Consider the following 26956-nt stretch of genomic DNA (forward strand, 5'->3'; position numbering starts at 1 on the left):
GATCTAAAATGTGTTATAGTTCAACCTATGTGTATAAATATGACTCTTCCATGACATTTAAAAGGAATGAATAATCGTATTCTCTTTGCAAAGATCAAGAAAGGCCTCTCTCATTGTGACTAATAATGGAGAAACCCGTTAAGTTTTTGAAGAAAAAATAAATGTCTACCATCAAAAACACAACGCAGCAGCAAGAGAAGCTTGACGTACATTACGGTGTCACTTGGTATAAGCACAAAAGTGGACCTTCAAGTTCATGGACATCACAGAACAGGGTTTGAACAGGTGTTGTTGAGGTGAGCCAGCGCAAGTAACACTCCGCTGAAATACATAACCCATAACCCATGAGACCCACAGACAATGCTATATCAAGAAATTCACTTAATGATTTTATTCACAATTTGAATCCTCAAGTTAGAGCGGCAGACATCAGATAATTTCATCAATGAGACAGTTAACCTACTTGAGTGTTATGTGCAAGATTTATAATTAGTACAAGCAAATGCATCGAAAGAAAAATTCTCAAAAAGGTGTGATTCAGCAAGGTTTAAGACACAGTATTACATGTTTTTAACTAAAGTACATTTATACAGTCCCCAGTGCTTCATGACTAGAAACACAATGCAAATAGGTTCATCCCAGCTTCTAAAAGCAGGCAGCTGCATTCACTGCTAAATAAAGTGGCACCCCAGCGTGAAGCGGCAAAGCTACGGTGGAGAGGCTGTCCTGATGTGAGGCTGCACACAAAGTGCCTGCTCAGGTAGGATTCAAACAGTCATCACAAGCTGAGCTTTTCAGCAATTTCTCTTGGTGTGGACGAGAAGGTCTCTCTGCAGGTTCACTTCCAGGCTCCCGATGGTTTTGCTGCCAGGTGGGTCGGTGACCAGAGTCAGTTTGTTGAACACTCCTCGACCAAAATAGTCAGCCACGACAGAGAAACCATCATTAGAGCTGCGTAACTGAAAACCATAGAGAAGACACAATAACTTGCATTAACTCAAACATTCCAAGAGTGTTTAGAGGGTGACCACGCAACTTCTATCGTTTCTTCCAGTCAAAGCTCAAGTATTGTCACCTGTCTGTTGAAGTGGTCATGCAGGTCGCGCTTCTGGTCCTGGACACGCAGCATGTCCATGACTTTGCGGTTTTCTGGAGTGCATGTTGGGCACTCGGCCTCGCTCTCGGCGTAGCTTTCGAAGCAGTGTTGGTGGAAGGAGTGGCTGCACAGGAAATGAACAGACGGCAGCTCCAGGGGGCTGTTGCACATGTTACACTTGGTCTTCTGGAATATCTTGGCACTGGGTAGAAATACAAAGATTTACAGTCATATTGTCATATTATCTAGGTGATAATCAATGAAATACTTGGGAATGATACATATGTAACCCCATCCTTCATGTGACCCACCTGGTTTTGAGCTCCTGGATCTCAGAGCGGAGGTGAGCCGTTTCTTCGCGGTACTGGTGGATTTTGCGTTCATCGTCCTCTATCTGCTGGCTCTCCCTCTGCAGCTTATTGATGAGGTAGTCCTTGATGACGGAGAGAGTGGCTGTCGAGTTGTGTGCCAGTGTTTGCACCACTACGGCAGCAGAAAAAGCATGGCTGTAATCATGTGCTTCTTTTCAAACATCTTACTGACGCTAAGAAATCTCAAAACCCAAAGAGGATTGCACGCAGCATTAAGTAAAACGTCCAGCAGCTAACCAAGTAATGGAGGCATCAGGTTGTTTTGGTCTATGTGAAGTAGGACCTCACTGATGTAGGCCTTGCAGTCCTCTTCTTTCCTGGCAAAGTATCCCAACGCCTGCTCCCATAGGCAACCCTCTTGATCCCCATAGCGCTGGCAGGCCTCTACCACTTTCCCATACTCCTCATTCTGCATGTGGTAGTGCATAATCTGCTGGTACCTGCACAAGAATGCAAATCATGTAGATAGATATTTATATATAGGTACATTCATACACTGTTCTCTCACTTACAGTTTACCCTTCTCATAAAGGTAGAGGACGCCTTCTTTGAAGTTGTGCATCTGGCAGAGGACCAGGGCCTTATCGAACACAGTGCTGTCACTCCTCAACAGGGACACGGCTTCCCCCTGCAGGACCTTTTTCCTCTACCGAACATGCATCAGGAAAAAAAGGTTCAATGATTTTTCCCTGGTTAAACTAAATTTGTGCAAAGCCTTCGAATTTTTTGGGATGGGCATAACCACACAGCGATCTGCTACAGCAACCCGTATGTATTATAAAACATCGAACAAAAAGTTCGGAAATTTGTGTTCGGTAGATAATTTCTCTGTTGTAAAAATGCTTCTTGGCAGTAAATCTTATACTGTTGGAAAGCCTGTTTAGTTCCCTTTTCAACGGTGCCCCATTTGTAAGGAACATGCATTTGTGGGATGAGCAGCACAGCTGAGTATGTGGGTTGTGCCCATGACAAATGTAACAAATCTTCTCTGCCAATGCCAAACAGCTTATTCTGCTGTTGGATTGAAGTCTATCAGTAACAAGGAAGAAACAAGACATATTGGCAATTTTACAATGTATTCATTTAACAAACAGTCACACTCTAGCACGAACAGCACGCCCAAGCTGATCCCACAAGTAGGTTGAGGTCAGGACTGTTGGCAGGCCATTCCATTCTCTGCCAGCAGCCCTGACCTCAACCCCATTGAACACTTGTGGGATCAGCTTGGGCGTGCTGTTCGTGCTACAGTGACCAACACAAGCACGTTGGCTGACTTGCGACAAATCCTGCTTGAGGAGTGGAATGCCATCCCACAGCAGTGTGTGAGCAGGCTGGTGACCAGCATGAGGAGGAGGTGCCAGGCTGTTGTGGCTGTGTATGGTTCTTCCACACGCTACTGAGGCTCCTGACTGATTGTTAAATGAATAAATTGTAAAATTGCCAATATGTCTTGTTTCTTCCTTGTTACTGATAGACTTCAATCATCCAATCCACCAAACAACACCAAACAAGAGTCAATAACAACAGCAGAATAAGCTGTTTGACATTGGCAGAGAAGATTTGTTACATTTGTCATGGGCACAATCCACATACTCAGCTGTGCTGCTCATCCCACAAATGCATGTTCCTTACAAATGGGGCACCGTTTAAAAGGGAAATGTGGTGTATTTTCCGCCTGCACATTAAACAGCATAAGTGTTTGAACTCATGTCCTTTGTATGGAGCAGAGATAGGGAGTGTAGGAGGCATGTCCTCAATTTATGCGCCCGGTGACATGTCCAGATGTTCCTTATTATCGGAGCAGGGTGCGTGGCGGACCAGGGGCCCATGGCCGAGACATGTTTATCGGGGGTCCTAGAGCGGCCAACATGCTACGCTCCTTGTGAGTTATCTCCTCTAACCTCTGGGGATGGGCATCAGCGGGATATAAGAAGACTGAGAATTCCCCGCACTTTAGAACCTTTTTGATTTGACTGAGGATTCTCCGGCCGTGTTAACCGGCCGTATGACATGTGTTGCTTGCTGTAATAAACTTCATTATACTATCAAGAACAGTGTCCGCGGAGCTTCCTTCGATCATCACTTCAACATCACTGCAGCATGAAATATACTACAAACTTGGCGTCACGAGCAGCTCGGATGTGACCTGCGATTCCTCCATCAACTTCATATACGGTGAGCTCCCTCGATCTGATCAGTCATTGGGGCTGTTGTATGTTGATTGCTTGGTCATACCGTAAAATAAGAACCTCTTTAGGGACATGTGCTGTTGGTTTGATGTTTGAAGTGAAACTCCGTGCTAAATTTGATTTTATTTGCGTAAGGGAATACGCAAATGGGGGGAATGAATATAGAGAAGATAAGAAGTGAAGAAAAGAAGTATGAGAAATAAGGAATGAATTAGAATAGCTTCATTGTAACGATAAGGGTGCTAAATAGTATCGTGCTAGATTAATGAGAGTGGGCCCACACAGTCTTAATGGTACGACATGCATATTAGCCACTGTGTAACGATGGCTTTGACATAGTCAGGAATTAAGTTAGAAAGACAAAATTGGGGAAACCTGGATCCAGGTAATTTGAATAACTAAATGTAAAAAGGGATAAGAGACAGAGTAATGAGAGAGGGATAAGCTTAAAGGAAATGATCATATAGAATTGCCGCAAATCAGACAGGATAGAAGCCCTCAGGGAAGGAGCTGTAGTACGGGCCGACAAAAACCTGGAACAACACCTTATGGTCAGTTTGATAACTGGAGAATGTAGAATAAAAATTCGATTGACTGTTACCACTCTGGCATTTGTTGACGAATGGTGTCTGATGCAGCCTCTCATCGGATATTTACATCTCAGAGGTAGCAGAAATTTTATAAGAAAATAAAGGAAAAAAGCGGCAAAAAAGCATGCTGTGTGTCTGTGTTGTGCAAATGTGGTGTTTCTTGGGATAGAGAAATGCGTGTGTGCTCTGAATATCGGGTGTTTACTTTGGAGCAGAGCTAGGTGAAATTGTGTGTGCGTTTGCTACCGGGTGAAATTGTGTGTGTGTGTGAGATCTGGCTGCTGATGTGTTCCAGCTGTGTGCTGTGAGAGCTGCAGAGGAGAAGACATGTTTAAAGTTAAAAGAAAAAAAAACACATTATGATTGAATAATCATATAACGGTTGTGATTTGAGAACGGGACATTTAATAACTTGTAAGGACAGATATGTTGCCCGATGTATTGAATTAAGCAAGTTAACAAATAAATAAAATGAAATGAGCTTCTTTTTGAAGACGTAATGAACTAAGTGAGTTAATAAAATGAAATGAGCTTCTTTTTGAAGACGTAATGAATTAAACGAGGTATTGGATAAAAATGAGCTTCTTTTGAGAAGACGTAAGGAATTAAATGAGTTAATAAATAAAACATGAGCTCTTCTTAAAAGGGACGTAATATAACAAATGAGTTATTGAGTACACAATGAACTTCGTTTCAGAAGGGTAGCCCACCAAACCCCCCTCACACGCCTAAAAAGTCCCTCCAGACAGAGGTTGGAAGGTGTGTGTGTGAATGTGCTCAAGTGACAATAAAACTTTCTTGGGAGAATACAGAAAATTCCTTTGCTGTTTGAACTGTTTGTTTCATAGGGAAGGGGTTTCATTTAGGAATAAAGTTTATGATGCTGTACCTAAGGGACCTAAGGGTTCATAAGAGACTAAATCATTGCCTGTTTTCTTGTCTTTATGTCATTTACGATGAATGAGAATTAAGACTGAAGACAAGACAAAGGGCCGGTGCCTCACGGAGTGTCGCTTGCTGACGTCCACTGGGAGACTTCTGTTTCAATCCACAAAAGGCCGGTAAAACTTTATCCACAAACTCTTCAAAAACAAAACCTGCATTTTCCATATGTGTATGTGTTCTCAGTCGTAATTAATAGGGATGGTACACATTTTTAACCTGCTTTCATTTATAAGCCTAAAAGGATACTGACCTGCTCAAACACACATGAAAGAATACATGCTCTAAACAATTAGGAGAAACAAATAAGTAAATAAATGGAAAACTTGGCAACTGACTGACCAGCTAATGCATTTAATTAATTAATGGCGAATGACTGTTTAGTCTAAACTCTGCTGGCGATTGCAGATGTCAATTTGTTATTTGTGCGTGGTTTGCTCTGATCTGTGCTGTAGTGGACGTTCAGTATTGTGACTGTTTCACGATTTGAGCTGAATATTGGGTGATAATTAGACGGTTGTCTTACAGAGACAAGTCCACATTTGGTGACAGTCAGTCACTTGTGGGAGCGCGTGATCTTTTTTTCAATCATTATAAGTGGACTTTGGGTTGTGCTGTTGCATTAATGAGCTCTTGCTCCTTTGGCATTGTCAAACTGATATATTGGTTAATTAATTGATGGGGTAATTTGTTGTTTGGTTGATTTGTTAATAGGTTAATTGACTGTTGGTTAGTTGGTTGATTGATTGGGTCTTGATGTGGCTGTTGACTGATGGATTGATTTGTTGGTTTACTGATTGGTTAATTGGTTAATTGCTTGATTGCTTGGGTGCTTAATTTGTTTAAATTTCGTGATTGTTGATTGATTGATTGATTGCTTAAATTGTCTAATTGTCTAATTGGTTAATTGGTTAATAGATTTTTTTGGGCTAATTGATTTTTTGGGGGTTAATTGCTTAATTGATTTTTTTGTTAATTGGTTAATTGATTTTTGGAAAAAAAAAAAAAAAAAAAAAAAAAAAAAAAAAAAAAAAAAAAAAAAAAAAAAAAAAAAAAAAAAAAAAGGGGGAGGAAGTAATCTAAATAGCCTTGAGTAGCTTGAAGTTCAGCAATTACTTCTTAAAGTACAATAACGGAACATAAGGAAGCCGTTATAATGGGGAAAAAGGACACAAAAAACCCAAAAGTAATCACTCCTGTTGATGTAGTACAGAAGAATAATCCTTTAATTAGAGGCATCGCAAACATTGCAAAAATATCGGAAAAATGGCATAAACGCTGGCCTGAAATTGACCAACCATGGCCAGTGGAGGGTACGCTTAACCCAGATGTAATTAAAGTAATGATGGTACTTGTATCCACATACAAGGCAGAGCAAAAGAAGGGAAAAAAGGGGAGTAAACGCAAAGAGAAGAGGCAAGTGGAGCTTGGCATTCTCCAGTTGTTTGAAAATGAGGGACAGAAACTGATCCAAGCTGCAAACGATAAGAGGGACAAAGATGCAGAAGAAAGAAAACAGAATACAAAACTAACAGAAAAACTGATGGAAGACACCAATTCAGTGTTCTCACATATGAACCCAGTGAAGGGACCGCCACCTTATGAGATAGGGGCGAAGTCTAAGAAAATCTATCCTCAAGTCCCAGTGATCATCCAGGAGGGGGACTACCATATCAGAAACAAGGAGGACAGAATAATAGAAACAGGACAAGCAGAGTCAACTATAACGATGTATCCAGGATCCAAAAGTACGAAGAAAACAAGGTTTGGATCTGAGATGCAAAGGCTGGATTTTGAAGGCGAAAGTGACCAAAGTGATTCGGAAGAGAGCAGGGGAGGATATGACCCTGCAGTCAGGCGGATGCTGACCAAAGCGGAGAAGAGAGGAGATGCTACCACTAAGGACAGTGAGGATGAAGACAGTCAGGAAGAAGACGCCCGGATGACTTTAAGAGAGGTCGAAATAAGCATAGACCGATGCCTCTATGACAGACAAGAAACTGATCTTCCACAAAGACAAAGAAAACTAATGAACCAGTTAGAGGAGTTGCAGACGCGGAAGGAAGAGCTAGAGAAAGAAAGCTCCAAACGATCGGCCATGAAAGATAGATTGCGCTCTAGAAAACAGTCGACACCCCACAAACTCCTTCCAGTGGTCATCCGAGGACAGAGCATGGAGTACAAGCCTTGGCGGAATACAGATATGTCAAGCATACTTGAAAAGTTACCTACTCTTCAAGATGGAGCACATCCTTGGATTTCGAAGTTGGAAGAGATCATGGTGGGGGAGCATCCGGCCATGGGAGATATCAAGAGACTCTTGGCCAGTCTCTTGGGAGTTCACGCTATGGGAGAGATTCTACAGAAAGCTGGACTCAATCGATATGTGGGCACTGCTGTGAATGATTCAGAGCTGTTTGCTGCAAGTAGAGGTCAAGTGTGCAGGGCGCTGAAAGAAACATTTCCGACAAATGTACATCCTGACAATATTTTCATTGAACCACTGGGACAGGAAGAAAACCCGAGGGCCTATGTGTCGAGAGTTCATCAAGTGTGGAGAAATGTCACAGGAAATGACCCGGAGTTGAATCAAATGGAGCAGTCAATTTTGCGAGCCAGAATACAGAAGGGGTTGCCCCTGCCAGTGAGAAGCAAGTTGGCCGAGGTGGTTGGTCTTGGAAGCATGGCAAAGGGTGTCTATACGGATCATATAGCCCACCAAGTGGAGCTGTATAGGAAAAAGGAACATGATCAGAAAGACCAGGACCAAGAGACCCTCAGGAAACTTAATCAAATACAACTGATGGATAATAAGAAGACGGAGAAGAAACAGGCTCTGGTTATGCAGAATCAGGCTCCACTAAATCAACTAGTACCACAACCACAGCCGAACCAGACTCAGTTCCAATCGTTCCAGCCACCGCCGGTGGTTCCAGTCGTCTCCTACCCACAGCCAGCTTTCGATCAAGCGCAGTCCTGGAGAGGAAGAGATCAAAGAAACTTCGGAAGAGGAGGAAGGTTTAAACCAAACTTTCAACAGCAATCAAACGAATGTTATACTTGTGGACAACAAGGCCATTTTGCCCGCGAGTGCAACAGGTCAGGAGGAACTTCCAGAGGAAACTTCAGAGGGAACTTCAGAGGGAATTTCAGAGGAGGATTCAGGGGCCAATCAGGGTCACCCAGAGGACCGGTGAATCCTTACAGAGGCCCGGAACCTGGATTCTAGAGGTGCCCTGAAGACTCGATAGGGGGGTGTCAGCTGGTAGTATCAGGGCCGGAGAAAGATCCAACAATAGAGGTAAAAGTAAATAATCGTCCAGTGGAAGTGATGGTGGACAGCGGAGCTGCTTTTACCTGTATTAGGCCTGAAGACGCTAAACATCTCCCCATGTCTGGTCAATTGATTCGGACAATCGGGTTCGAGGGAGTGAAACAGCTAATTCCTCTCACTAAACCAATTGAGCTCAGCTATAAAGAGCAGAAGATTACAATGCCCATTTTGGTATCAGAACATACACCTATTGCACTGTTGGGAAGAGATGCGATGTGTAAATTGGGGTGTATAATAAAGTGTTCACCAGACGGCTGTCAGGTGGAAATGCCAAACGAGATTGTTTACCAATCATTGATGACAACAGAGACTGAAGCTTCTACAGTATGTTGGATCGGAAATCTTAATGGAGATTTTTTTGAGCCAGCTGAGTTGTGGGAAAAGTTTATCATCGCAAATATGCCTGACGCGAACCGTCCAGAGTATCCATTTCACTGCACGCTCAAGTATTTCAAGAATGATGCTCAAACAAACGCAGGAGAATGGTTGAGTCGTCAACCAAAACAAGCTCAATTAAACTCAGGCTGTATCATTTTGGGACCACAAGGAGCAGCTATGAAGATACACAGAAATGACTATTTGGACAAAGAGTTTGATGTCGAGAAGAGTGTTCCACATGTGACCTTGTTGGTGCGTGAAGAACATACGCCGAAGCAAGTGGGAGAAATGATGGCGGAGGCAGAAGAGGCTGTTTTTACACCAGTAACAGAGAATCTTGCCATCTGGAGGAGTGAGGATCAGAGGTTCATTAAGATCATGATCTCTGCTCAAGGACAAGGACAGCCACAAACTGTGCGGATGACACATGAGTCAATTTGCAGTGCTGAGTTGGACTCCGACTCAAAGAGAGAAGAGATGCTAAAACAAGTTCCCGAATGTTTGTGGTCTCAGCACAGTACTGATATTGGACTTGTGAAGTCAGCTCAACCAGTAAGAGTTGAACTCCGACCAGGAGTCAAACCACCTTGGAAGCACCAGTATCCACTGAGTGAAGAGGCAATCCGAGGAATTGAACCACAGATTGAAGGACTTTTAAGAGCGGGTGTATTGAGGATAACACAGCATCCACAGAGCAACACGCCTTTGTTGCCTATAAAGAAGCCAGATGGTTCATATCGCCTGACACATGATTTGAGAGCGGTGAATGAAGTGGTGATTGATTTTCCAGCAGAAGTGCCGGATCCACATACTTTGTTAGCCCAACTTCCTCCAAATGCGACGCATTTCACAGTGTTAGATTTATGTGGTGCGTTTTTCAGTGTTCCACTTAGCAGGGAAAGTCAAAGCTTATTTGGGTTCACGTACAATGGTCAGTCTTATGAGTATGAGAGACTGCCACAAGGGTTCAAACATAGTCCTCACATTTTCAACAAAATAGTGAAAGACGATTTGGTGGGGTTAGATCAGGTATTAGAAAGCAATGTAATTCAATACGTGGATGACATCATCATTTGTTCACCAGATGAGGAGACATGTCATAAGGACTCAACTAAATTGCTAGAAATACTGGCAGAGAAGGGTCACAAGGCCTCTCTGAAGAAACTGCAGTATTGTCAAGAGAAGGTAACTTATTTGGGTCAAACAATAACGCAGGGACACAGAAGCATCTCTGATAGTCACGTGGAGGCTATTCGCAAGGCTCCAAAGCCCAGAACAGTCCGAGAGATGATGACATTTCTTGGTATTGCAGGATATTCCTCAGCATGGGTTGAGGATTATGCTAGCTTGACGGGGCCATTAAGAGCTATGATTAAAGACACTGGGAATGCTAAACTCCACTGTAATCTGTCCTGGACACACGATGGCCTTTTGGCATTTGAAACGACAAAAAAGAAGTTGCAAGAGGCTCCGGCGCTAGCAATTCCAGACTATTCTAAGAATTTTGTGTTATATGTATCCACGTCTACTGGGGGTAAATATGCATGTGCAGTTCTTTGTCAACCAACAGGTACGGGGACGAGTCCTCAACCTATTTCGTACTACTCCACGGCTTATTCAGAAGTGGAGCTAGGGTTACCACTGTGCTACAGAGCAATGGTGGGAGTTTCTCTAATGTACAATAAAGCATCATCTGTAACAATGGGTTATCCAGTGACAATTCTTACACATCATAGTCTCAGAAATCTCTTGAATTATGGTAAGAACAACTTGACTATGTCTAGGCTCAGAGACTATCATAGGCTCTTAGAGCAGGAAGATGTTACGCTAGCAAGGTGTGTTACGGTGAATCCAGCGGAGAATTTGCCAACTCCCGAAGACGGTGAGCCACACGATTGTGTTCAAGAAGCAGAGAAATACTCTAGGCTTAGATCAGATTTACAAGCTCTCCCATTGCATGTGGTGGACCTGGAGTATTGGACTGATGGGTCTTGTTATCGTGTGGGCGATAAATTAAGTGCTGGCTATGCAATAGTAAGAGCCCAAGGAACTGGATTTGCTGTTGAGAAGGCTGAAGGGATACCACAGCCTGCATCTGCACAGCTTGCTGAGCTTGTGGGGCTAACTGAAGCGTGTTTGTTGGCAGAAGGGAAGCGAGTGACGATATATACTGACTCAGCATATGCACATAATGTGTGTCACTTGTTTGGAGCGGTGTGGAAGAGCCGAGGGTTTAAGAAAACGGATGGTTCTCCGATACAGCATCACGCTCAGATCATGAAATTGTTGCATGCTATGATGAGGCCTAAAGAAATAGCAATAGCTAAATGTGCAGCACATAAGATGGATGCGTCAAGAGTTTCACAAGGGAATAGAGCAGCTGATGAAGCTGCAAAAGCAGTCACGGGAGCAAATAAAGTGGGCAAAGTTCTTCTCGTCACGCATGAAGTGAACTTGGAAGACAGAATTACGCTCAGAGATGTGATTTTAATGCAGGAGGCTGCTCCTGAAATGGACAAACAGTTGTGGCTAGACCGAGGTGCCACCCGAGATTCTACTGGACTTTGGAGAAATCATGAGGGGCTGATACTTTCGCCTCCAGATTTGTTGGGTCTGATGATTCAGGAGGCGCATGGTTTAGCTCACGTGGCAAGGGGGGAAGTTAAGAGAAAGATTGCAAAGGAGTATGGTTTTTGGGCACCATGTTTGCTTGAACAGATTGATTATATCATAGGCAGGTGTACTATCTGTCTGAAAAACAATGTTCGGAGGGGAGTGACGGTTCCTCCTGGTTACATCCCAACTCCAAGGGGTCCGATGCGTGAACTCGTTGTGGACTATGTTGACATGATAAAACCGATTGAAGGAAAAAGATATATGCTGGTCGTTGTGGACAGATTTTCACGATGGCCTGAGGCTTGTCCAACAAAACGAAAAGATGCTCAATCGGTTGCCAAGTTCTTATGCAGAGAGGTCATAAGCAGATGGGGACTTCCAGATCGAATATCCTCAGACAATGGAAAAGAGTTTGTGGATAAGACGGTGAAATTGATTTTGCAAAAATTAGGAATTAAACAGCGTCTTGGTGCAGTCTATCATCCGCAAAGTCAAGGGATGTGCGAAAGAATGAATGGTGTTCTGAAAAATCGTATTGTCAAAATATGCCAGCACACGGGGTTAAATTGGGTTGCAGCGCTTCCATTGGCGTTAATGGTATGTCGCTCGAGTGAGCTCCGCGATTTACATATGACACCTCATGAGTTGGTTACAGGAAGACTGATGCCAACGCCTTGTCTGCGGACAGGTGGAAAGGGCCCAAGCCTGGCCCTTTTAGAAGATGAAATGCAAACGTATGTCACATACATGGCTAATCTACATAAAAGAATATCCAAATATGTGTCTGACAGGCAAACTAAGGAGGAGGTGCAGGAGAAGCTCGATGAGCAAAAAAGGAACACAGTGCAACCTGGAGACAAGGTATTCGTGAAGGTGTTTCGAAGGAAGTGGTATAACGAACGCCGTGAAGGACCATTTGAAGTAGTTCGCAGTACTGGGACCGCGGTCCAGGTTAAAGGGTCTCCAACGTGGTATCATTTATCACATTGTGTCAAAGCGCCAAGTGAAGAGGCGCCACCTGCACAGATCCGAGATGTTGAAGGCTCAAGAGAGCCCGCAGACAATGTGGAAGAACATACACCAGATAGGGAGATGCGTGAAAATCCCCAGGGTCAGAACTCAGAAGAAGAGATTGTCCAGGGTATGGACAATGATGATGTTTCTGTACACATTCCTGATGATGCCAGGAATGACTCTGCAGTTGATGGACAGGAAAGAAGATTTAGAGACATTGTCTTTCAACATGTCCCAGACCCAGCAGGACCGAGTTCAGTGGCCTGCAGAGCGCCAGAGATATCAGAGGGCGGTGACTCCGCTGCAGGACAACTCAGGGATCCAGTTAGACGAAGGAGCCCGAGACCAGTTAGGAGAAGAGTTAAACCAGACCGTTACGAGAACCAGGGTTGAAGCAACCTTGGGGAAGTCAGTTCAGCTTCCATGTCAGTGTACAGAAGGAAATAGTGGTAAAGGGAAACTAAGAGTTCAGTGGGAAGATAGCCATGGTAAGATTCTAGATCTGTCAGAGACATTACCTTTAGGGAAATATGCATTACTTAATGACAAAAGGAGACTGAAGGTCGAGGGAGATTGTAGTCTCTATGTACATAAGCCTCAACATGAAGATCAAGGTGATTTCAGGTGTTCTTTTTACGATCCACGTATTGTGAGTGAGCGGTCCGAGTTAGGATTTAGGGTTCACATAGTGTCTCTAGTGATACTAGGGGGGAATAGGAGTATAGATCTCCAAGAGGTTGGGGAAATGAGAGAATTGACAAAGATGACATCAACCGTCCAGACGAAAGCTGAGAAAATGAAAGAGAAATCTACTCTTTCAATGGCAAAGGCTATTGAAGGTATAAATGTATCGCAGGTAACTACAAAGGCGCCTCAGGTGGTTTCTACAATGTCACCTTCTTTGATTACTGTGATCAGAGCTAGGTTAGGAGAAACAGCTTACCTTCCTTGTCAATGTGGGAGGTGGAACGGAGGTGGTATCATGGCTGCGCAATGGGAAAATAGTCGTGGTGAAGATTTGAGGTTGACAGGACCTCGAGATGACATTGCACCCCTTGATCAAAGGAAGTATGTTTGGTCTAATGAGATGAGGTGGGGGAAACTTGGAGATGATTGTTCACTCGCCTTGCGTAACGTTACTTGGGAAGACCAAGGGGAATACAGGTGTACTTATTTAGAACCGAAGTTTAAATTTGTTCCAGTTAGTAATTATTGGATCGGAGGTCGTGTAACTCGTAGAGTGACACTCATGATAAGAGATTTAAGGCCTATTGGAGTTTCCACGGTTACTACAGGGGTTCAGGAACAAGTTACCACAGCAACCACTCTAAGGGTGATTAGTACACAGATGAAGCTTGTTACGTTAGTTCCAGAAACAACTAAGAATGTTCATACAACAACTCAGGCTACTACTCTAGCTAGGACTTCGAAGGGGATTGATACTACAACAGTGACGACATCTTTGGCATCTACGACAGGTGTAAATGTAACACAGACATCTAGTGTGACATCCTGGACATTTAGGGATGTAATTAATGCAACCCAGAAGCTAATGTTAAAAATAGAGCCTAGCGGGAACCGTGGTAATGAGAATGTGGAAGTTAGAGAACAGATGATAGAAGAGAATTATGTAAATTCATCTATGACAGCTCAGAGGATTATTTCAGACGTAGATAATAACTTTGTTGACTCTGATCAGACACCAGAGTACATGACGGATCAATATCATACAGTACGAAAGAGAGACACTAAATGGAGGGCATATGGATTTGATCCTTCAGTGCTACAAATCGCAGACCCTTGGGCAAGGAGGAACTTATGGTTCCAGCAATTAACTCATTCCGTAAGATCGGTTGTGAAAACGGAGGGTCCATGTTTGGTGAAAGTCCTAGCGCCAAGCTCATGGCCTTCAATTTTAGAGACTATACCAGAACCACTAACCACTGTATGCCAAAGTTATGCATTATCCTGGCTCTCGTATCAGCAGCAGTCAGTAGGAGATGCAATGATGTCTTTGTCAGTGTATCTGTTTAGGCCTAAATTTACTTGTTCTTGGTTGACGAAATTACCATATGTAAATTTACTTGATCGGCATGAAGATATCAGAACGGCGGTCCCTGACATAATGGATGTGACATCAGTGGGAGCTACCAGCTGTTTTTGTTCAAATATAACCCATGGTGGGCCAGGAATGTTTATGGGGATGTCAGATTGTGAGAAATATATGATGGATTTGGGTAACATGGAACATAGGAATAGTAATGATTCGTATGAAGCATCTTTTCAGGTACCACAGGACAAAAAGAAGAAAATTTTAAGGGTACATCACCAAAAATTGCCGGGGAATGTGACTATAGGGAATTTTAAGGATATTTGGTGGGTTTGTGGTGATAAGGCATACATATTTCTACCATATGGGTGGACAGGATGCTGTTATATGGCAAAGTTGAAACTTCCATATGAGGTTCTTACTGTCCAGAAGGGAGTGGGGCCAGAGGGGGTCCAATCTGACGTTGAGTCAAGTAGTAGGAAGAAACGTGCGTTGGCACAGTTTCACAATTTGGAATCTTACCATTGGAGAATAAGTATAGGAGAAAAGTGGCTTATAGCACTATTTCCATCGTATGGGGTGACGTTCTTGGCAGATCACATCGACAACATTACCTACACCTTGCAGGGTTTTGCGAACGAAACCATAAAAGGTTTTGAATATTTGTCAAACACTCAGAGAAGCCACAGACTAACGTTGCTAAAACATGACATGGCTCTTGACTATATTTTGGCCCAACAAGGGGGCCTTTGTATGGCGTTGAACTTAACAGGGACGGCTTGCTATACGTTGATTCCTGATAGTACTGATAATATGACTAGTGTCATAGGTGCATTGAAGATCATAAGAGATGCGTTTGGCCGGTCAGAGGATGCAGGATGGTCGTTAAATGCGTGGTTGCGGGATCAATTTGGGGCACTAGGAGCAATGATAGTTCAGGGGATAATAGCGCTCGTTCTGGCATTGTGTGTGATGTTTTGTTTTTGTACGGTGATGTTGACCTTTGCAAAGGCTATGATACTGAGATGGGTTGGAGTGGTGATGCCCAGCGATCAGACTCTGATGCCATTATTACATGGAGCTGACACGGACGTTGACGAGGACGACGCGATAAAAAGCGAATTGGTGGAGGAATATCCATTTTGAATATCTGACACTATTATAATCCTATTATTTACCTCCGGTATATTTCGGGTAGTTTGTAGTGTTGATTTTGTTTTACTCTTTCGAGACTTTGTTTAGTCTCGAGGGGGGGTATAGAAACAAATGAACAATATGATAAAGGGACAATATGATTTATAATTTCACAATTTCATATTTTAATTTCACATTTTACTTATAGAAGTGTTCTTATTCTGTATGGATGTTTTGATTTGCATCTGTTCTGTATGCAAAAGATACTGTTCTCCTTTTCTTTCATTCTAGTACATATGGGGAGAAGACCACTGTAAGGGTGGTGGATGGTCAGGGACTCCGAGGGGCTGAATGGATTCAGACACTTCAAACATGAACATACGAATGGTCTGAAGGACTCTGAACGTGGACTGGCGATACAACATCCAGATTCAAGGCGTCATCGATACTACAACTGAGAGTCAAGGCTGCTGAGAAACTGCAGTGTTATACCTTCTTATGTCTTATCTTATATGTTACATTAGTCAAATAAAAAATGAATTTTCTTCTTTATGTATTAAATACTTGGGAAATGATTTTTTCTAAATGTAATGGGACCTCGGATGTTTTCTTTGTTTTCTTCGATGTTTAGGGACAGGGGGATAGGCAGGAAAAGGTCCATCGAAAGGTGCGATGGGTCGACCAGCCTGACTTTGGACATTGTTTTGATTTGCTGAGAGTTCCATATGTATTTGTTTAAGTCATTTCCTTACACAATTCGTTTAAATTCGTCATTTCAGTGATATGGAGTACTATGTATGGTTGCCTTGGCAGAGGGACCGTGAGGGAATTTTCCTGTCTACATTGTTCGAAAAAAAATTAGCTGCCTGACAGGTTTTTCACTCTCACTTTTATACTCCTTACAGTTGCTTTAATGTAAAAATATGCTGTATGACGGGTTGTTTGTTTGTCATGATTATGCACCTGTATGTTCTCTTCTTTGATTTTTTCGAGACTTTGTGTAAGTCTCGAAGGGGGGATTATGTGGTGTATTTTCCGCCTGCACATTAAACAGCATAAGTGTTTGAACTCATGTCCTTTGTATGGAGCAGAGATAGGGAGTGTAGGAGGCATGTCCTCAATTTATGCGCCCGGTGACATGTCCAGATGTTCCTTATTATCGGAGCAGGGTGCGTGGCGGACCAGGGGCCCATGGCCGAGACATGTTTATCGGGGGTCCTAGAGCGGCCAACATGCTACGCTCCTTGTGAGTTATCTCCTCTAACCTCTGGGGATGGGCATCAGCGGGATATAAGAAGACTGAGAATTCCCCGCACTTTAGAACCTTTTTGATTTGACTGAGGATTCTCCGGCCGTGTTAACCGGCCGTATGACATGTGTTGCTTGCTGTAATAAACTTCATTATACTATCAAGAACAGTGTCCGCGGAGCTTCCTTCGATCATCACTTCAACATCACTGCAGCATGAAATATACTACAGAAATAAACAGGCTTTCCAACGGTATAAGATTTACTGCCAAGAAGCATTTTTACAACAGAGAAATTATCTACCAAACACAAATTTCCGAACTTTTTGTTCGATGTTTATATACAGTCAGGCCATAAGTATGACACATTTTTTCAAATTTTGCCTCTACACTTTACACAACTATAATGGATTTGAAACTACGCAGGTCAATATGTGGTTGAAGTGTAGACTTTCAGCTTTAATTCAATGCATAAAACAAAAATATCACAATAACTGTTTAGGAATTACGACCATTTTTACACAGCCACCCACATTTTCAGAGGCTCAAAAGTAATTGGACAGCTGTCTGACAAACAGTTTCATGAACAGATGTGGCCTATTCTGTCACTATTTCATGACAAATGATGCCAACAATAGGATTCAAAATTTCAGAATTTGCAGTTGGTAGCTGGTCCTTGGAACTCTCAGCATGCGGACCAAAGAGGTGTCAATGCAAGTGAAGCAGGCCATTATTATGTTGAAAAAAAAAACTTAACAAACCTATCAGTCAGATAGCAGAAACATTAGGATTGGCCAAATAAACAGTTTGGTACATTCTTCAAAAGAAGGAATGCACTGGCAAGCTCACCAACACCAAAAGGCCCAGAAGACCACAGAAGACATCTTAAGTGGATGGTTGCAGAATTCTTTCCTTGGTGAAGAAAACCCTTCATAACATCTACTGAAGTCAAGAACACTCTGGTGGATGTAGGCGCATCATTGTCAAAATCTACAATCAAGAGACGTCTTCATGAATCTAAATACAGAGCGTTTACGACAAGGTGCAAACCACTGGTAACACTGAAGAACAGGAAGGCCCGAATAGACTTTAACAGAAAATATCTGAGAAAGCCTGACCAGTTTCGGAAAAATATTCTTTGGACAGATGAAACCAAGATTAACTTGTCCCAGAATGATGGGAAGAGAAAAGTGTGGAGAAGGAAAGGAACGGCTCATGATCTGAAACAAACCACATCATCTGTTTAACATGGTGGAGGCAGTGCTTTGGCTGCCAATGGAACTGGGTCACTGTGTTCATTGATGATGTCACAGCTGATAGAAGCAGCAGGATGAGTTCTGAGGTGTTTAGGGCGAAACTATCTACTCAGATTCAGCCTGATGCTACAAAACTGATTGGACGGCACCTCCCAGTGCAGATGGATTATGACCTAAAACATACTGTGAAAACAACCCAAGAGCTTCTTATGGCAAAGAATGGAATATTCTTCAATGGCCAAGTCAGTCACCTGATCTCAACCCAAGTGAGCAGCTTTTCACTTAAGATAAAACTAATGGCAGAAAAACCCACAAACAGGCAGCAGCTGAAGGAGGCTGCAGTAAAAGGTCTGGCAAAGCATCTCAAGGGAGGAAACTCAGCGTTTGGTGATGTTTATGGAGCCAGACTTCAGGCAATCATTGACTGTAAAGGATTTTCCTCAAAGTATTAAAAATAATGATTATATTCACAATTATGTTAGTCTGTCCAATTACTTTTGAGCCTCTGAAAATGGGGATGACTGTGTAGAAATGGCTGTAATTCCTAAACAGTTAGTGATTTTTTTGTTATATGCATTGAATTAAAGCTTAAAGTCTACACTTCAACCATATATTGACTGATTAGTTTCAAATCCATTGGAGTCGCGTAAAGAGGCAAAATTAGAAAAGTTGTGTCACAGTCCAAATATGTAATATTTGTAAGGATTAATAGCTAGTTTGGACGTTACGGACTGACCACAGGGTCCTGTTCGTGTGCCCAGTCTTGTAGCCGGAGCTCCAGCAGTGTGTCATACACTCCCTGGGGACAACGGAAGTCCACCTCCATCATGTGTTCCAGGAAGGCTTTCAGCTCCCGAGGGTTGTTGGCAAAAATTGGGATGAATTCCTCGGAGTTGGCCTTATAACAAAACAAGTATGGACAGGCATAAGAAAATCACGTGAAAATGACAGGAGTTTCTTAAACACAAAGGAAACCAGAAGCCCTGCAGACTGACCTTGTTGGCCCGACCCCTACCCAGGCTGTCTCTTTCAGCAGCTTCTCCGCTGGGTTGGTAGTTGGTGCATAAACCCTTCAGGAGCAGCGTGGTGCCTTCGGGAACATGGTGCATCAGTGTTTTGCCGTAACGCTTCATGTTGCTCTCAGCTTGTTCAAAAGGCAGACGTCCAATGTAACGCAGCCCTTCCTGATAGTTCTGGGTTTTGGAGGGAATCATAACGGCTTAATGTATCTGTTAAAGCGATGCTTGTTTTCATTCAGACAGGAGTGAGAGAGATGGAGAGCAGTGAGATACAAATGTTTTGAAAGGATAAAGACTGTACATTTTGCCGTTGAAGCCTTAAATAATGACTATAATGAGTGAGGGACACTCGCCACCACTTGTTACAATAACCTATTGCAATCCAAAACAGTTGCCCAGTACACCAGGTTGACTTGAGACTATGTAAAGCATTTTGCTTGATATTAATATATTCATCTATGTAGTTGGCATGAATGAAGATTGAAATTTAGGAAGAGACCGTTACATATTAAACTGTATCCATGTTGGTAATTTTAATGGCTGCTCATCTAAATGATGTGATATTTGGCAAAGTGTCAATTCATTTTCTAACAGTTTTCTGAAACAATGTTTCACCTCTCACTGCTGTAATAAAATTGCCTGTTCTAAGACTGTTGTGTAGGCCAACCAAACGTAATGAATGTGTGGTTAAAGACATTTTATATTTATGTAGAAAGTAGCTTGAACTGCTTCATTTTCCATGTTAGATTGTCTTTTACTGCCATTTACACTGAAGCCAGGATAAGATATCAACAAAGTCAGGCCAGAGCTGCTCACTGGGCCCGAGTGTATCATTGTAAGAACCAAGTTTGTCCAGATGAAATGAAAGATGGTTTGAAGAAGGGATATTAATATTGAACCATTTCACCGTTAACCGTCAATAAGTATTTTGACCAATTAATGCCGACAGTCAAACAGTTTAAAGAAATATTAAAAACTTTAAAAAGGAGCTGCGCTAAACTCAAAAGGAGCGGCTTGTTACTTAAAGGAGAATAGCCGGTCCACCTTACGGGTCAGTCCACCTTAAGTGAGCCTGAGCCGGAGTTGTTGCTAACTTCGGGGCTAACCCCCTTCACATTATATAGCATGTGGCAACAAGACACAGGAGCTGAGCTTGGGTCTCCTCACAGGTCAGACAACCTCACAGCTAAACTACTTGATGAAACATCAGTCAAACTTCAGACAGCACTGCACACCTGCTTTGGCTACTGGCTGTTTGTGTTCACACTGACAACAATCACCTGATTAGACTAGACTGAGTTCTAACTCAGAGGAAGTGGTGTGAGACATTTGTTGGAAATCGTAACAGGGAAAAAAGAATATTGGATATATTTCTTCACCTTAAGGTCTTCCAGCTGGATCTTCAGGTACCATTCATGGTGCATGTGTTTCTCAGCCAAGAAGACAGCATGGCTGTGGTAGCCGGCCTGCCGAAGAACCTTGATTGCGATCTCAACATCGAAGTGGACCTCACTTTCACTACTCTGTTGAAATACGGAGCAGGAGGAGAATGGTGTTATATGGCAGCAATTAGTGACCTGATTGTTAAGAAAGTAACCTTTAAACTATGTGTTGTATTGTTACTGCAGCCCATCGGTTCTCTGATGGAAAACACTTAGTAGTTCATCCCTTACTCCTACTGGTCAGTCACCTTAATGAACTCCTCCAGCTTGGAGCTGTCCTTCAGCTTGGTATAACAGTTCAGCAGCAGTGTGGTGTGGTCTGCGTTGGCCAGTGACTGTCTGTGCAGGGCCTGCAGATATGCGGTCAGGTTGTGGATCCTCTGCGCGTCCAAGAATTTCCTGATGACATACGATGGCTCCAGTTTCCCAATGGTGCTGTGGGAAAAGAGTGATGTTTTAAAAGTGGCTTTATCAATGGGGAGAGTGATCAGCAATGCAGTCTCTGACAGCGTGGCGATTTTAGAGCAATAAGTTTAACAGCCAAGTGACATTGTAAATGAATTAAGACCACAGAATCATCATCATGGCTCTCTCTCTGAGAGATGAGGAGTGAGCCTTCCTTCTCACTGGAATTCTCTGAATTGGGCATTCAAGAGAAAAATGGCGGCAGGTAAAGATAAAATGTATTGGCTGAAGTGCAAGAGAATCTTATGATCATCCTGGAAACAGCAGTTCAGTTGGGTGGCATAATAATTTACTTCAATAAAGATTAAACATGACAATTCATTTTGGTCTTTGTTGTTATTTGATCAGCACTAAAGAGTGACTCTGGGCATGTAGATTTCTGACCCACTTGCCCGAGCAGGCAAGAGAAAATGAACGTTGAACCCTGACGTTTAACATCCAACCTTAGACAACAGTTTCAGCCCTGGAAAATGTTTAGTGATGCAATTACCGGATGTACTGCTGGATGGCCCCGTCATGGTCTCCCTTAAGGTAAAGGTGGTCACCGTACTGTCTGAAGATCTCGGACAGCCCGTCACTGTCCAGGTGCTGGCTCTTAGCCAGGTTTATGGCCATCACAAACAGATTCTTCTTAAACAGCATCTTAAGAGACAAACAAGGAGGAGTCAAGCCTGCTCCCTGATCCATTTGATTTATAAAAAGGACCGAACTTTTCATTACTGTTCCTGCAGTAGGGCCCTCCACTCTGGACTCACCTCCAGTTTGGTCTGTGTGTCTTTCTCCTGAAGAACAGACATTCTTCCATCTCTGGTGAGGATGTAGAAGGAGCCCCACTCTGCCACCACATCTACGACGTCATCAAAGGAGGCACTGTAGGCGATGAACTTGTTGTCCAGGTCATAGATGGTCAGAAGCTGCTTGTCTGATGGAGAGCTGCTACCAAACTCTGTCCTGAGTAGAAGAACAACCCTGTCAAAGGTCTCATAGGAAACTGTGAGACTTCGGGAAGTTGCTCATCAACTGCTCGACTAAAACTTCATTTTCTCACCTCTGGCATAACATCACCTCACTAGTGATGCACAGCACGTTTTCAAGACAGTGTTGAATAACAAGCTCTGTTTGACACACTGTTTACATGGAATAGTTTCTTCTTTCATAACAAAGCCAAGTCCATTTGATTTATTTAGCCCAGTATCAAACATATATATATACAATCTGTACAGCATACAACACTGTCTGTCCTTCCACCCTCGATTCAGATTAGAAAAACTCCTCAAATCCTCATTTATGATTATACTTTTACATCAAGTTCAGCTGACACCAGATCACAGTAAATAGATATTTTTGTTGATGACACTCACTTATTCTAATAGTGTTTTGTAACACAGTGTGACCTGTCTGTAACATTCAGAGTGTTATTTACCTTACCTGCCACTATTACCGCCAGTGAAAGACAATTATGTGTTACAACACTTAACAATTTAGCAGAATAATACCTAAGACTATATATGGAAATGAGCCCAGTCACAGTTAATTTGATTTGCATAAAGTGGCACCAATTTAAAATTTAAAAAGTGTTTCTACTGCTGAACTTAGAATAATGGTTGAAGAGAAACTGCAATGTATCCATCATGCAAGAGGAAGGTAATATGTGAGGAAGTATTAGTTAACCAACAGGTCCACTTCATAACTATTACTGGCTGTCTTAATGATATGGCACTGGACTGGAGCTGTGAGCCGTTGTCAGGAGAAATAGATTTTATGGAAAGAAACATGTGAAAAACAACATACAACAACTGCTGCTGCTGCTGCTTTCTTGTGTTGAACTTGATGTACAGTTACTATAATGCATCTTTGAATTTACTGCAATATGTGTATTGTATTTGTTGTTACTGTGTGAACTATTAAAGCCTCACAGTTTGGTCCTAGCTATAGTGTCTCTCCCTCTGTGTCTGATGAACACACAGCGTGTGTGAAACAGGCCACCGTTGTGTCAGCTGGCTAATGTTAATACTTTACTTTACTTTCAGAACCTGTAACGGAGGACAAGCAAGTTAAACTACCGGTAGGCTTTGCTGACATGACTCATAAAATGAAACTTTGCTTGATATATTTATCAGTTAACAATTACCTAAAGGCTGCCTGTTCGTTATTACGATATACATTTTAAATTATGATTCATGACGTCAAAACACGACTTATTTTGACTTGTTTAACACCAGTCATTAAACAATTTGCAGTATACATTTTTATCCTTGAACGTTCCCAGCTAACACAACATTAGCCTGTTTCATAATGAATTGTGTGTATTTGGTCAGATTATATAAATTGGCAGGATGATAAGAATCAAAAGGCTAATGCTAGACTACAGCAGATATCTGCAATAATGCCAGAATCATGTGATCACTACGTTAAATTAACCAAACAATTAAAACTACATTAAAGATCATTTTCCAAAACCACTGACGGATAGCAGACTTCAATAACTTCATAAGCCAAAAACCATGCCAATAAGCAGCGTGTCCCAGCCGTGTGCGTCACTTTTAGTGTCCCCTGGAAACAGGCCCCGTACTGTTGTGTGAGCTTTGCAGTGTGTTTCTCTATTTGGTTGTTTTCTAATTTGCAGATTTCTTTTTAAAAAGCTGCACATGTGTTGTCAAATTGGTGAAGATGAAGGATTTCCTGTACACCTTCATCCAATGCATTCAGTGTTGTCCTTACTTGTTGGGCGACTTGGCATCCCTGATGAGTAAAAACAGATATCCGCGGTGCCAGTGCGCCAACAGCTTGTGTCCGTCAAAGGCGAAGCAGGGCCCTCGTTCATCGGGCTGGTACAGGTACACGCATTCCTCACCGGCCACAATGAACTGGGAGTCCTGGGAGGGATCTGCCAGGGAGGAGCAGCGCAGCGCACAGCCGTGTGTGTCCAGCTCTACTTTAGCGTACTCCTTGATAGACAGGGTGTAGCACTGGGCAGGAAGAGGACAGGAGGTCAGACTGCATCTAGAGAAGAGTCACAGAAAAAGTTATATGTTCTGGGAGTGATCAGACTTACATGGACTTTCTCCAGAGTGGCAACAAACAGATGGGTGACCTTTGCCACCTGGCGGAAAGCAAGGCCTGTGACTGGGCTGGTTCCCTCATGAAGAGTCAGAGTTTTACTGTGACGATCTCTGGTGATGTCACCTTTAGTTAAAACCACGCTGCCGTCTGTGAAGCCTATCAAGCAACACAACAACCATTATGAATTGGGAGGCCAAGCAGTCGAATGGCAGAGAACGGGCCCTTTCTTTGTGTCTTACCAATAGCCATGAAGTTGAGGTTTTCATGTACACTGAGGCAAGACACTTCTGTCGGTTTGTTGCCGGGAATTGCGGGGAAAATCCTCGTGCACAGAGGATTTCCACTGTCTCTCTTTTCAAGGTTCCAGACCTTTACCTGAAAAACAAGTACAGATTCAGTTTAGTGGTGGTCCGTTCAAGTAGTTGCCAAAATTGCTCTGTGTTTTAGGGTTCTGTGAAGAAGCGCTCACTTACTAGAGGGTTTATTCCTTGTTCATCCTGCCCCACTGACACAAGGATGCTGTGCTGCTTCAGCTGGTAGAGATGCGTTACCCTCAACTTGTAGGCCTGAAAAGATGTCAACTGCAGGGAGCGGGTCAAAAGCCAGATCTTGCCATCCATATGTGAACATTGTAGTGGTTAAGAACAATTATGTATAGTTGTAGAAAACGATGACATGTATGCAATGAATGGCAGTTCATGACACTTCAGTTAAAACTTTCAATTTTTTCTGTAAGTAATATTTTGTATCTAAAAATACAAAAGCTGTGCATGCATGGCATGATGTGGAGACAGGATATATCCTCTGCATCAGCATGCAAAGTACTATTTTGTTGAAACACCTAATTATGTTGGATTGATATTTCAGTAATGATAGCGTGGCACCACACTGTGATTGAAACCTGGCCTAGTTACCAGTAAAGCACTACAGATGTAACGTTATCAATACTAATGCAAGTCATGAAGCTTGTGCCTGTTCAGTGTGTAGAATATGGACCGACATGGAGAGTAGCTTCCTAACACTTGAAGTGTCCCATATATATATATGGCAGTTCATGACACTTCATATATGGCAGTTCATGACATATATATATATATATATATATATATATATATATAAAAATAATGTCAGAACAGAGTAGCCTGGCTTATTCATTCCAAAAACAGGTCCCAGCTTACCTCTGTTGGAGGTTTGCTTTCACATTTGCTGAGTCGTGACTAGCATCAGCTGCCTGTAACCTAGACTAGCATTAGCTGAGCTAGCTAAGCAGTGCTGTTGAAGGATATCTCCCAGAACAATATGACCGCGGCCGGAGTCACAAGCCGATATTCCGTGTGGAAGAACAAAGTGTTTCCCATTATCCACAGGGTCCTTCACCGTGTCTTTGTCAAAGAAGACGAATTTCCTCCACTGTAAGAACGCTGCCATTTTGTTAGTGTTAGCAAAATAGCTTTAACAGGGCGTTGTCATGTGACACTAAAGTCACGTGGGCTACCCGGTCACTGCTGCTGACAGTATTTTGTTTATTCATATTATTTATTACCCACAGACCTCAGTCCACACTTATTGTTCTTGAGCTTAATACAGGCGCTTTGGGTGGAAAAATTACTTCCAATTTACTTGAGATTTTAAAACACAGATTTCTGTTTTTGTTGCATCTCATCCTTTTTAAAAGTCAGATCAGAGCGAGACAGAGAAATATCCTTGTGACAATGCAATATTACCCTCATAATGATGAGTAACTAGCCAAAACAACATAGTATAGTAATTATTATAGAGCAGGGGTGGACAGATGTTTTTTTTATTGTGGGCTTTTTACAGAAACAAATAAGGAATCATGAGCCAAGCAATCAGAAAGAAATCAGTTTCTACCTAAACCCACTGTGCCATAGAAAATACATGTTCTATCAAATTAACTATGCAAGACTACTAAACAGTAGTCTGTAAACAGACATTACAGTAGTTTATTGGTGTGGCCAATATTACAAAAAGTATTTCTGTATTTGACTCCTTTGAATTTAGTTTGAATGAATTCAATGCTTTTAAACTCAAAGTGCCCACTTTGTGATGTAGACATCTATAAATAATTTAATCAGGCAGAAAAGGCAGAGATTGCAAACATTGGTCCCTGATCATGGCCTAAGCACCCACAGGTTGGTAATCTTATACAAATATTTCATTTGTAAACATTTCTTTACATCCCTCTGACAAAAAAAAAAAATCAGTTGTAGCTGTTACAGGACTGTAATAAGCCCATCCAATCATTTCATGCCTGTCTACCTTCATGTATTCTGCCCATGAAATCTTTAAATCTTTCACAAGCTGCTAGCTTAACAGCTATACCAACAATAATAAAAGCCATGTTGATGGTTTACATTCATTATGATCATTGGGGGAGTGTCTTTGGAGGGAGGCCTGGAAGGACTGTCAGAGTTGAGGACTTGAAGACTTTCTCACTAGATTTAGGGACTTTTGGAGCTGGTGCTGCTAGCTACTTTCATAAGAAAGGAGTTGGCAACACTGAGCTGGGTTTTTAGGTTGGATCATGTTTTTAAATCTAACATCTCTTGCTAAACCAACCCTAGCTTTAAAAGATTATGATTCAAATGTAAATGTAAGATATGAATTTGCCTAAGAGGTTTAAGACAGATACTTTCACTGAATTTAGTTGACATCTAGTATTACAACTAGCATGTGCAATGTACACACAATGTCATTTATTAGAAATATGCTCAAGCCATATTTAAGTA

At 42.3% G+C, this 26956-nt stretch overlaps 1 protein-coding gene across 1 annotated transcript; it reads right to left on the minus strand.

Moving 5' to 3' along the window:
- Nucleotides 1-376: 376 nt before the first annotated feature.
- On the minus strand, nt 377-25643 carry vps11 (VPS11 core subunit of CORVET and HOPS complexes). The gene is made up of 16 exons (XM_079171433.1): nt 25489-25643; nt 24680-24824; nt 24446-24581; nt 24199-24362; nt 23865-24112; nt 21899-22094; nt 21634-21785; nt 20927-21113; nt 20616-20759; nt 19213-19410; nt 18954-19115; nt 1980-2113; nt 1705-1907; nt 1408-1579; nt 1076-1298; nt 377-959 (listed from the first exon to the last, which is right to left on the minus strand). Exons 1-16 carry the CDS (start codon nt 25632-25634, stop codon nt 795-797), a joined length of 2775 nt encoding a protein of 924 aa, XP_079027559.1. The 5' UTR covers nt 25635-25643; the 3' UTR covers nt 377-794.
- Nucleotides 25644-26956: the final 1313 nt, after the last annotated feature.

The sequence above is a fragment of the Pholis gunnellus genome (assembly GCF_910591455.1).
Source record: "Pholis gunnellus genome assembly, chromosome: 13".
Classification (NCBI taxonomy): domain Eukaryota; kingdom Metazoa; phylum Chordata; class Actinopteri; order Perciformes; family Pholidae; genus Pholis; species Pholis gunnellus.